At 42.0% G+C, this 13,152-nt stretch overlaps 1 protein-coding gene across 1 annotated transcript in view; it reads right to left on the bottom strand.

Moving 5' to 3' along the window:
- LOC115294032 (mycophenolic acid acyl-glucuronide esterase, mitochondrial-like) overlaps positions 1-5,795 on the bottom strand; it is a 29,460-nt gene extending 23,665 nt beyond the window's left edge. Inside the window, 2 exon segments of the mRNA XM_029941733.1 lie at positions 4,719-4,806; positions 5,601-5,795. Coding sequence (XP_029797593.1) covers positions 4,719-4,806; positions 5,601-5,795 — 283 coding nt within the window.
- Between the last annotated feature and the right edge of the window lie 7,357 nt (positions 5,796-13,152).

Below are 13,152 nucleotides of genomic sequence, written 5' to 3'. Positions count from 1 at the left end.
GGTGCCACGCTATTCAGCTGCCGGAAGCAAACTGTGTCTCTGTCCAGCCCTCTTCCGGCTGGTCACGGCAGGGCTGCCCTTCCCGGACTGTCCCTCCTGGCCTCGTCTCACCCGTGCCTGGGCCAGAGTCTGCAGGCAGGGGCGACCTGGCCGGGGAGTGGGGGTGGTGGCACGTGAAGGGGGGAGAAGGTGGGAAAGCATGAGGAGGCTTCTGTCTGATTGAGAGGGACTTCGGAGAGATCCCTTTATGAGAAGTCTTTTTCTCAGTGTGCTGGAATTAACCCCACCCCAGGGCTGGCAAGGTTAGGCATCCATAAAAGCAAGATGTATAGATTTTAGGGCCATTCTAAGGAGAAAGACAATGTATCAAGACACAGAAGCACAATGGAGGAAAGGAGACAAACATGAGGAAGGGCCAGTTTCACAAGTGCTCCTGAGGTCACGAGAGCAGCCACACAACATGTTGTTCCGTTAATCCACACAAGTTGGAGACTTTCAAGTGAGAGGCAGGGAATACCTTCCCTTAGTTGGTCAAAGATTCATGACCACGAGGCGGGTCCAGCTCAAGCCTGCATTGCCCAGAAGAGCACCGCCATTGGGCAGAGGGGAGCATTCTAGAGCTGAGCGCGCTGCCTCCCGCTGCGCGGTGCCGCCAAGCCTGGTGTCTCAGTGCTGGGGCTCGCGGGCTTCCGTCCTGTCCCCCCGCAGCCACAGGTGAGCTTGAAGAGCTTCCCTTAAATAGTAAATGCCTTGGCTTCCTGCGTGCATTTGCACCGGATTCCCGGAAAAGACGAATGACCCCGGAGGGGAGGCTTGCAAACACGCAGCAGCCTTTGATCTGTTCTTGGAGTGCGGTGACCTATAGAAACCTCCCAGGGATAATGGTATCTAGAATAAGCATTTGGAAAACAGAGGCCAACCCAATCTTTCCTTTCCTTTTCCCCAATGATGTAAGGACCAAAAAGATCGAGGACCAACGCATAGGTGATGTGTTCCTTCAACCCACCGCCTTCCTGGCTCACACACGACTGGGTTATTTCTTTCAATTCTCCAGTAAGCGCCTGGATCGCCAGACACTGCACTTCCACTAACAAACTAAGGTCAAGTCTCCTTGTATTGTACGTAATGATGTCTCCCTCTCATGCGGAGAAAGGACGGCTGTGAGAATTACTGGGGGGAGGAGGGAAACTTTGCTCCCTGGGGCCAAAGGACTCGATTTACTGCAATTCTGCTCAACACTTAGGCTGAGATAGCTTGTGTCATCAAATACACAGTTAAGCCAAATTAAAATCAAAGGATGGATTCATTTAAGTCTTGTTTTTCACCTCTGCTCTTATTGGTTTTAATATAGTTACCCCCTCACTAAATAAAGACTTCGAAAAGAATTGGGTCAATGACATAAATAAACCAGATTTTCAGATATTTTTTTCATAGTAGAAGCTTTTTCTTCGATTGTGGGACCCTCGGTGTCAGGGAACAGGTATCTCTGAAATAAATTCTACCCGTGGGGAAACGAGTTGGCCGAGTTCCATTTAAATTTCCCCATCTGAAGAAAGAATTTATTTTGGACGAGCCACATATTGAGTACCTATTTCTTTCAAAACTATCTCTGCTTTCCCTCTGCCCCTGGAGCTCATGCAAACCTCTTTCAGGCACACATCTTTATCCAAGAGCTAAAAGCATCCCAAAGACAGTCTGTCGGCCTCCCCAGTATTTGCATTCCGTTCCTTCATCGTGTACTCACAGGTGACCCCTGGTAAGGGCTCACGTCTGAAAATAATGACTACTTCAACCTACTGAGTGCTTATTACGTACCCAAGCGTCCAGCTGGGCACTGCGTTTACAGGATCTCATTTTATGGTAGGAAATGACAGGATTCAGTAGGCAGAGAGGGAAAGGATAGGACCTGAGGTCCCTGGGTGGGGAACCTCACATATTTTGGAAAAATGCTGGGAGTGTCTGACCACAGCAAACCCCCTCGGGCATAAGGTTCCTCTTAAGGATGTAACAGAGACCGCCTACTCCCCATCAGGTTTCCTCGGGAATTTGACAAAAGACCTAACTAAAAATAAGTAGACCATAAGACATATGACCCACAAGGAATGATGTGGCCAGAGACCACCCCTCATACAATGGAAACGAGCCAATCAGGAATGGACAACCCAGCACCTAGAGTTATCAGACCAATAAGGGTCGGACCTGAGAAGGAACCAGAGGGAAGGGAAGGAGGGTGGCGACCAGAACCTTATAAAACAGGGACCCTTGTCTATCATCGGTGGGCACTCACTTTCGAATGTCCCCTCTCCCGTAAACAGAGCTCTCCTACTACTCTTACTTGCTAATCTCCTATTCTAATAAACTTTTGCCTGCTGCTCATTTTGTGTCCACCTCTTTATTTATTCTTCGAGTTAGGAGACGAGAAAATGAACCCTGGGGATTGAGGTAAAACATCCTGCAATATTTCCATCTCTGCCACAGTCCTGCAGGCCAGTGAGTACCAGCATTTTACAGATGAGAAACTGAGGCACAGACTGGTTTTGACTAGTTCAGGGCTGCAAAGATCTCAAGTGGCCTGGGACAGAATTCCAGGTCTGTTCATCCAGAATCCACACAAAGCGGTTCTAGGGATACTGTTGCTTCCATATCTGTAGTGATTAAATAAGTCAAACGCACTGCATATTTACTTCTGAAAACATTGTGATCACAGGGTGTGTTTTTAGTGCTAAGTGCCTGCCCTCATCCCAATGCAGGAACTTGAAGGCGAGATTGAAGTGATTTTGTATTTTGTAAAGACATGAATAATTTCTATGTAGGGACACATGAGGGCACTGTAACCTTCTCTTAGTTGAGGAAGCATTTTCTTTGTAGTTCCTCAGCTCAGAGCTTTCAATCCCAGTGCTGGTTCTGCTCTGATTACTTGTGTGAACTTCACATTGTAAATTCACACTGGAGGTTGGTTGCTCCATTTGCGAATTTAGGAAGGTGGGTCAGATGAGCCTTAGGAATCGCATAATTCCAACTTAGTAACAGTTCACTAATGGAATTTATGACCCTATTTTAATGGGGATTATTAATCATTGCAAAGAAATAAAGTATGTTTCTTTCGTACTTACTATAATTAAGCAGAAAATGTGCTTATGGGTTTAACTCATCATATTTGCAAAAAGCAAGTCAACCCAAACCTGAGAGAGGTCATTTATTTATGTCTGGCTCAGGTGAGAATTTTGTGAAGTTGCTGGAGAAATTCCTTCCCTTCACACAGGTTCAGGTTCTCATTTTCCCACCTTATGGTTGGCAAGTGGTGGGTCTGCACATTGAACGCACTAGCCTAGTCGGCAGCTCACTTCTTGTTCACATTTATGTCACAGATCTTTTCACTCCAAAGGCTGGCGTTTGATTGCTCTGTGGGACATCTTTATGAAATTCAGCATGGGGACTTTTAAAAAAACACCTTCATTGTCACCTAGCTTACATTTTTCACAGGATAAGGTTATTTTAAGATTCATTTGACAAACTGCAGAATGGTCGAGATCCAAGGAAGCTCTTCAGCGAGATCCCCTCAGGAACAAGGGTTTTTTCCTCTGTCCTGTAAATAAATAAAAGACTAAGCCTGGTACTCTGACAGAGGACAGGGAAAAGGAAGGAGGGGAAATCCAACAAGTTGCAATCTAAATTACACAAAATGATAGGTTTAAAGGAAATTTGTACCTTACACACAGCAGGGAAAGTGAATGAAAACACCCCACTCTGGAAGATGGGTGTCCTGACAAGCTTACACATCCGCTCAAAGCCCCTGCTGATCCTTTGGTATCAAGGCAGAAAGCTTTTTTCTCTGCTGGAGCCTTGCTGGGCGATTACTACACAGACCACTTACACCACTGGGCTGCTGCTGTTCTGAGTGAGTAAAAAGCCTCCTAGATGTTTGGTCTTGGGGGAAAAAATGTGGCTTGTTCAGCCGGGACAGGTTAGCAGACAGTCTTTCAAACACAACCATCCTCATGGGTACTCAGGCATCAGCGTCCTCGCATGGAAACAAATGCCTCGGCTGAAAAGAAAACCGTTCCTTGTTAGGACCAACAAGAGGAAGCGAAGTTGCAGCCCAGCCCTGGTCAATCTCCAACTCCGCAAATGTCCTTCACTCAAGGACACTTAAATGCATTTGGCAAGATCTAGATTTTACAATTCTAGTATCGTTCCCAGGATTTTTGTTGCAATTTGCTTAACTTCTGCGCTTCAATTTCTTCATTTGTAAAATGGAGTTAATTGTAGTTGCATCGCTGGCTTGTAAAGCTTAACCAGGTTTGCATAAATCAAGTGGCGCAATCTCTGCACTCAGCAAATGCTTTACATGTGTTATGTAAGTCAGCTCTTTTTAATTATTATTATTACTTTTATTTTATTTTATGTTATTAAGCCTTGGGATACCTGAAGAGGACTTTGCAATGTACTTCTAAGATTTCGTCTTACCCTAGGCATTGTTACTTCCTCTTGGTGTCCCAGTTTCCCCTTAAATTAGAAATATGTGTTCTTTTTGTTTAAAATTTTTTTGTAGATATTTTCAGATTCCATCTCTCTCTCTATGGCTCCCTCATTTTTTTGTCTTTCGCACAAGGTACTATTCTGAACCAAACACTGAGTATATAGGTCTGACCAAACACTGCTGTGTATAGTGGAAAGACAGGGAAAGAGTCCCAGTGGCATATGATGTGTCCCATTACCGGAGGCGTGCGCAGAAATGGCATGGTGCTGTTTCTTGCAGGATGAGCTGTCTTGGGCCAAATGAAGTGGGGGCTGCTGGGAGGGAAGCTGTGAAGTGTGATGGCAGAGGGAGGAGCATGAACAAAGACCAGAGTCCCGAAAAGAGACTGCACTTTCTTTCGGGGTTCTCTTTGGTCCCTAAATTGTCACTGGCTCGCTACAGCCTGTCAGATAAAGCACCACACTGAAAACCTCCCTCAATCTGCCTTAAGTCAGTCTGGCCAGTCCTTTCCCACTTCCTCCTCCTGTCAGTCCTTCTCTGTCCCCTGAAGGTCCCCTTACTTTCCCATCTCTGATTTCATGCATTTGGTTCTCTGTGTCTGGAACGGCCCTCTGCCCCATATCAAAGTCCTCCCCAGCCTCCGCCAGCTCCCAGGTGTCCTCCCCGGCCAACCGTTCCTCAAGACCCCCATCTGCGGGCACCTATTCCCTTCCCCCGGGTCCCCAGCACAGTTTGCTTATTTCTTTACTGTCACATTCACCACATTCTGCTCTTATTTGCTTCACCTGAACCTTAGTATCTATCCTACAAGATTATAAACTGCACCTCATTAAGTTCTCAAAGATTCCTATAGTATCCAGTACGATGCTAGGTATACATTAGACAATCAAAAAAGCTTGTTACTAATTATAGCTGTATATCCAAAATTCATGCTTGTTTTGTGTTAAGCAATATTCTAAGCACATTGCAGGTATCACCTCATTCAATTCTGACACTTTGTTGTGTAGTATAAGAAGAATGTTTCTTTGCCCAAGGGGAGGGCTAGTCTTTGTCCTTGGCCCTGGGAGGGGATGTCTTAAAGCCTTGGAATAGCTTGCCTGATATGAGCATCTTTGTTTACCTGGTGTCTTGGGGCCATGTCAAAAAACCTAAGGATGAGATTTATGGTAATGGCTTTGAGTCGTGTGGATATAGGCGTGGCCTCAGAGGGCCCGGATACCGAGGTCAGCCCTGTGGAGCCTCGATAAGGACTCTGGGCCCTAAGGCTCAGGTGAGCAGCCCTGGCCAGAAGGACCTCCTGCATACTGCCACCCATTAACTCCAGGAAAGCAGTGCTGTCCACAGCTCTAGGACATGGGCCAGGTGGGAGCTCTGTGTTCGGAACTGTCCTGGACCCTGCCTTGTGCACCTCTTCACTTGGCCAGTGTTAACTTGTCGCCCCTAACTGTAATAAAGCGTAACTGTGAGTGTAACCATTTCCAGTGAGTTGTCAGTCCTTCTAGCAAATTATCTAGTAAAACTAAGGGTGATCTTGAGAACCTCAAAACTGGCAATTGGTGTCAGAGTGAGGGAAGATTTGTGGGCTGTGTTTCTTCTAACCTTCAGCTTATGAGGTAGATATTGTAATTCTTTCCATTTTACAAATGGGAAAATTAAGGGTCAGCGAGATTATACTTTTTATTCAAGGTAGCAGAACTAGTAATTAGAATTTGATCCCAAGTATGCTAAAACAGAACCCTTCTGAACTACTCTGAACTACTTCTTTACCCTGTTTCTCATGTGTATAAAAACTAGAAATAGAAGATAAAAAATATTAAGAAGAGACAGAAAAATGAACATGTGTCTTTAGATGATGAAAATGTTTAGGGCATCTTTTATAGAAAACATCTTGTGTTATGGATCAGGTGTTTTAACTCTGTGAATATTGAAATGTGATATGAGCAAATTGTAATTTTGCGTGTTAAAGCAGGTCTGTGGCCTGAGCTTAGAGCATTCTCATTTGCAAAGTTATATATAAGAAATGGGTCTTGCAGTTATGGAATATAGCAAAAGAGTTGCTTAAAAAAACAGAAAACTTTCACAGTCCTTGGGAATAAATTCATTGCTCCTGCTTTTTCATTTTGATTACCTGTACGTGGCCCAGGTCACAGGCATTTGCCTGTGAGCTCACGTGACTCCACCGAGCAGATTAACTGCTTTTCTCATTGTGCTCCCACAGCCTGTTGTCCACATTTGCTGAAACGGGGACACTGTGTGGCAGTTATCTCCGTATCTGTCACCGCCATCTGACTGTGAGGTTTTGAGGGTGGGAGTATGTCTAGCCCCGCCCATAACCGTACAGTTCCCATGTCTCTGGCATACAGTAGGCACTGAATACATGTAGATAGAATAGATGCAGGCACGATTGCTTGAATGAACCCAGGAGAGAGTTGCCTAAGCCAGGTAAGCCTCAGTCCTCTGACCCTTCCCCAAACTTGTCTTTGGTCCATCCATCTTCTTTAAACAGGCAGGGTTCACTGTCTGCACCTCCTCACCCTAGCACCTGCATACCCTGTTCCATTTATCTCCATCTGTCCCTCTAGCTTGAGTGATTTGGGTCAACAAAGAGGAATATGTCAGAAAACACACAGGACAAAAACAAACCACAAAGGATGACTAAAGGAAGAGCTATACTAAAACGCTACGTTGAACAATTTAAAAGGGAAAGTCCCAGAGAGTTGATTTCCTGCAACTCACGCGTGTGTACAGTATTTTCTAATAACATTTCCTTGGGGTCTCCCATGTCACACACTTGAATTAGGTCCTTGGGGGAAATTCGGCATTTGTAGAGAACTTGACTCCATGCTGACAAGCGCAGAAAGACTAAGGAATCTCTGGGATATACAGAATCAAGTCAATATGAGTCCCAGGCTGGAGATCAGGGGACTGTTTAGCAGACTCCCGAACTATGGAATAACATCTTTAAACCTTGTTGGCCCAAAGTGATAAACTTCACCCATCTGACTGTATTATTTTCCATAGGACATGTGGTAAAGTACTAATAATAACTCTCAAACTGCCTGCAAAATCTGAAGGGCCACGTGGCCAATTTAATTTTTAATCAGATGCCTACTGAATTCAGAATTATTCACAATGCAACCAAGAATCTGGGGAAGGCAGAACAATGGAAAGCAGAGGATGCTGATCAACTTCTTTTCCGGTGCTGAGAAGCCAAGAGGCATCCCACTGTCTGAGAACCAATATAAGCCTGGGAATCCAGAGCTACTCCTGGTCTACCCCTACCTGGTTGGATGAGCTAGATAGTGGAGTAAATCAGAGCTTTTCATGGTACTTTTCAGACCTGGAATGTTGTCAAAGGAGGTCTTTATATGCCAACCAGGGCTTCTTTTGTTAAAGGTCTGCCCGAACAGTCCCCACTTTGGGCCTTGAGGAAGAAGTCCTGTGGGACACCAAGCCTCAGAGGGGCTCTGCGGGGCACTATGAGAATTCAACTGCCTTAGATATTCTCTGAATGGGCCCCGACCGCCTAGGGCTTATGTGAGTCAAAGGGGTTTCAATTCCATGCATGGGAGGCATTTTAAAGCCCTCTACAAGGAAATGGGTATCTATTTTCTTCTGAAGGACTCTTCCTCAGATAATCTGGTAGACTCTGATCCCCACCCCAAAGTAAGAGATTGTGTAGGTAATTCATTAATAAGGAGATTCTTTCTCTATTTTGCTAATTATCACTCTGCTTTGTCTCTGAACAGATGGCATCGTCCGTGGTAAAGTAATACCTCACAAAGGGTGCTCGATCATCCCCTGCGAAGCCTTCTCAGTTCTAAGATCATCACATTCTCTTTAACAACTTTTCAGTTCTTGACACAAAAATAAGAATAATACAAAGGTTTGGGGGGAGGAAATGTTTAAGGTAGAAGAATAAGCTGTATTAAACGAAATATTCTACTACAAAACTCTCCTGCTTTCATGAAGCCTAGATTCGAGTGTGTGACATAATGGGATGTGATGATGTGGAAAAGATACTAAGGTTTCCATTTCACAGCTGGTTTGTGCTGGAGTGCACAGAGCTAACCTCGACTGCCACCCCAAGCTACCAATATAGCTGAAGAAATCATTAAACAACACACGATAGAATTCATGCAGAACAAGCAAATGCTAGATGAGCTTCTGAGGGTCACTCATCTGGGACTACAAGTTCAGGACAGAGTTCCTGAACAAAATAAAATTAAAATATATTAAGGCACTAATTTCAAACTCAAATCATCTTATATTAGATATAATAGTAGCTGTGGGTGGGGGTATGGGGTTGGGCAAATTGTGAAAAGCAAAATGGAGCTCTGCAATAATTTCCACTGGGTGCTGTCCATGCCCTTCTCCAATTCTGGTAAGTCCCACAGGTCCCTCGACCTCAGCATGCCCCAAACTAAGCACACCTGCTTCCCTCCACCACCCCTAACCTGCTCCTTCTCCTCTGTCCCTATTTTCACCCTCCAATGAATTGCCAAGTCCTGTGGATACTTCCTCCAGTATATCTCCTGTGTCTTCCCTTTTCCTTCATGCACACTGTCACTGTCCTTCTCAGGTCCGCATCTCCTCCCACTTAGATGGCCTCCTCAACAACCTCACTGGTCTTGTTGGCAGTAGTACTCTCAATTACAATACCTCTTCAAACAGTGTTGTGAACTGAACAACATGTAATAGAATAAAACTAGAGCCCTTTATTATATATACACAAAAATAAATTCAAAACGGATGAAAGATCTCAATGTGAGACAGGAGACCATCAAAATCCTAGAGAAAAACACAGGCAGTAACCTCACTGACATCAGCCATAGCAACTGCTTACTAGATATGTCTTCTGAGGCAAGGGAAACAAAATCCAAAAAAAACCAAAAAACAACTCCCCACAAAAATTTAAAAACTATTCGGATTTAAACATAGAAAGCATCTGCACTGAAATGGAAAGAATCAACAAAAGTAAAAGCAACCTACAGACTGGAGAAAATATTTGCAAATTACATATCAGATAAAGGGTTAGTATCCAAAATCTATAAAGAACTTATCAAACTCAACACCCAAGAAACAAATAATACAATGAAAAAATGGGCAGAAGACATGAATAGACATTTTTTTCCTAAGAAGATATACAGCTGGCCAAGATACATGTGAAAAGATGCTCAACATCAGTCATCATCATGGAAATATGAATCAAAAGTATAATGAGGTATCTTCTCACATCTGTCAGAATGGCTCAAATTAACAAAACAAGAAAAAAACAGGTGTTGGTGAGCTTGTGGAGAAAGAGGAATCTCTTACACTTTTGGTGTGAATGCATACTGGTACAACCACTCTGGAAAACAGTTTGGAGGTTGCAGAAAACATTAAAAATAGAACTATCCTATGATCAAGAAATTACATTTCATTTATCCAAAGGATACAAAATACTGATTTGAAGGGAAAATGCACCCCATGCACCCCAATGTTAATAACAGCATTATGAACAATAGCCAAATAATGGAAAGAGCCCAAATTTGAGTAGATGGGTGTGGTCCTCATAGAGGTATCTATATACATAATTAATGTAGTGATTAACATATGAGTTCAATGATAGAGAAATTAAATGTGATAAGAGAAGAGGATGCTGGACTGGGGTTTGTTGAATCCAACATTTGAATCTTTAAGGAAGAAAGTTAAGATTGCAAAAAAGTTAGTAAATCTGGACATTTCTTCAGATTCCTTTATTATAATGTTACTTTGTTCTAACAAGAAAGGTGCTTGAAATTACAATGAGTAATATGATACAGGGAATCCAAAATGCAGAAGAAAGGATTAACTTCAAAGAAAATAAGAATAATTTTCTCTCATAACTGGAGTGAGGTTGGAAGGATCCAACACAAGTAAGATATATTAATTAATTAATAGAAAAAACTAATGAGTTAATTTATTTCTATGTTGGACAAATCTAATGACTTCTATTTCCTTTATGAAGTCGAAGGTCCCAATGCAATATTCAAGGAATAATGGAATACTGTTCACTAGGGAAATGTGTGTATCCATTCTTCTGGGATGATCTCCAGAAGTTAGTCCCTTAGCTAATTGCCTGCTGGGGACACAGGTTTCCCACAGAAGACTTAGTAATTGTAAACAAACCATTGCTTCTTCCTGACATTGCCAACTCTCCTATTCTAAGATTCCCCTATGCCACAGTCCTCATTACTGCTGAAATAGTTTTTTCAGGATGGGTTCTTGTTAGAAATGTTAATATTCAATAGGCATAATGTAGAAACCAGTCATCTGGAGGGTCAGGGGTTGGTTACACCTATAAACACAAGTCAAGGAAATGTTCTATAACGTTCTTCCTTGAAGATGTGACAAAAATCTCTGAAGATGTGAAAAACTCGGACACATTTAAATAGTTCTGATAGTAAGTAAAAATTCAGTCTGTAAGCTTTAATTGAGTGCATCTGTACTTTGCAGGGGTTTATAAAAATTAATTAGGTAGCATCTTTACAGTGTCTTTCACATTTGGGTTTGTTCTATCATTAAAATGATGCTTGGGGTGCCTGGGTGGTTCAGTTTGTTAAGCCTCTGACTTTGGCTCAGGCCATGATCTCAAGGTTCATGAGTCTGAGCCCTACATTGTGCTTTCAGTTGTCAGCACAGAGCCTGCTTCAGATCATCTGTCCCCCTCCTTCTCTGCCTCTTCCCCACTTGTGCTCTTTTCTCTCTTTCTCTCCCTCAAAAATAAATAAATATTAAAAATATTTAAAATAATGGTGATATCTAATGAGACAGATAAATTATCTAAACCTCAGATTTTGCCTATCAAATAAGATAGGAAAATTGGGAAATTTCTTGTTATTCTTTGTAAGTTTAACTTAGTGCCCTGCAAATGTTTAGAATTAACTATTTTGATTTAATTTTCTTTTATAAGAGCACCATAGATGATTATGATAGTAATGATACTGAAGATGATAGATAGATAGATAGATGTACACACACTTATTTCCACATCAACACAATTCCACCCTAGAGCATTTTAGTTCAAGGTGACTTCAACTTTGTGTAAAAAATACTTGAAAAATACCATAAATGAACCTTTATTAAGTAGTGCACCATTGCAAGCCTATGAACTCTGACATTCAAACAAAGAAATAGTATAAGTAAAATTTAACCAAAATGACTGAAGGTTTGAATTTTGAGGTTTAGTTATATTGAAAAGGAATAAAATGTTTTCCAGAGGAACAGTTTTTCTTGACTCTATTGATATTGTGGTCTCATTTTTTATAGGATATAATTATGTTTTACTGAAACTTTGAGGATCAGCAAGAATCAGAATATGCACTGGTAGAAAATACTTGTTTACATGTCAGATTCGTCACTTTTTACTACTCAGGTATGCAACTCTCAGTCTAGTCTTAAAACAACTGCACAGATACTGGGAAATTTATAATTTTTGGTCTTCTATTTTCACCAATAGACACAGTAGTCATGGAGGACTGAAGCATATAGAAAATACAGTAGAACAGAAAAGCATCTATCTTACATTGGATTTCTTCAGATTGAGAGAGGACAGAATAATATTTTCACCTTTTCCAAAGACTTGTACATCCAAGTGGCTGGGGTCAAAAACAGGGTCGCGTCACACAAAAGCATAAGTAGTTGAGGAGTTGGCTCCTGTTTGAAAATCTGTGTTTGTTTTTGTTTTTATTTTTTGTCTTGACCACGGTAATTACATAAATATTACCTGGAAAGCCTTCTGGGGGGAGCCGCCATTCCCACACCACACTTGCTGTAGAGCCGGTGAATTGCACTCTCTGAAGAGTGTTGAGGTCCAGCAACCAGGCACTTTTCTTCTCATGCTCTTACACATTTTGGTCTTTCTGTCCTAGGCATCTTTATTTCTAGGTCTCTTTCTCTGGTGCTTCTTCTGAGGACTCCTTGTAGAGGGGAGGAAAGGAAAATCTTAAAGACAACTTTCCACAATCTGACACAGTACTTAGTACTTCTCTACATTTAGCCATCAACTTCTCTCCTTCTCCTTATTCCAGGATCCATAAAACTTCAGAAGCCATCTGTTCAAAGTATCTTCCACAGTGACATGAATTTTCCACATATTCCATTTTACTTCACCTTCTGTAGTACAACCATTCCATGGTGGGAAAATGAACAGAGGTAGTTGGTGTTTTCTACAGTTATAGATTTTTCTCATGCCACTGCAGTAATTGGCTAAATGTTTTACTGTAGCTGTTGTTTGGGCTGGTTGCTTTGTCTGCTCCAACATAGGTGGTTCTGATCGCTCTCCCTCAGCTTAGCTGACCTGACCATAACCACTTTTGTTTCCTCAATATCTGCTATGCGGAGAGAACCAAGAAAGAGACTTACTATGGAAAACAGAACATCTGAAAAATCCATTCTTTCTTTCATAAGGCAGTTGTTGATCGATTATTTTGCACCAGACATCATAAAATTACATAAGATAATCACTAAAACATCACTCTTCAGTTTAAGAAGTAGCTTATAGTTTGATAGAAATATACAGATTAATAATGAACTCAGTAGTATCATATAGTTTCTATAATAAAAGGAGGTTTAGGTGGTAGAAAGGACACAAAATAAATCTTGAAGCATGAAGAGACAGAGATGTAAACAGTGATTGAATATCCTTGGAG

Source organism: Suricata suricatta, chromosome 6, assembly GCF_006229205.1.
Source record: "Suricata suricatta isolate VVHF042 chromosome 6, meerkat_22Aug2017_6uvM2_HiC, whole genome shotgun sequence".
Taxonomy (NCBI): Eukaryota; Metazoa; Chordata; class Mammalia; order Carnivora; family Herpestidae; genus Suricata; species Suricata suricatta.
This window is presented reverse-complemented; position numbering and strand designations above follow the sequence as displayed.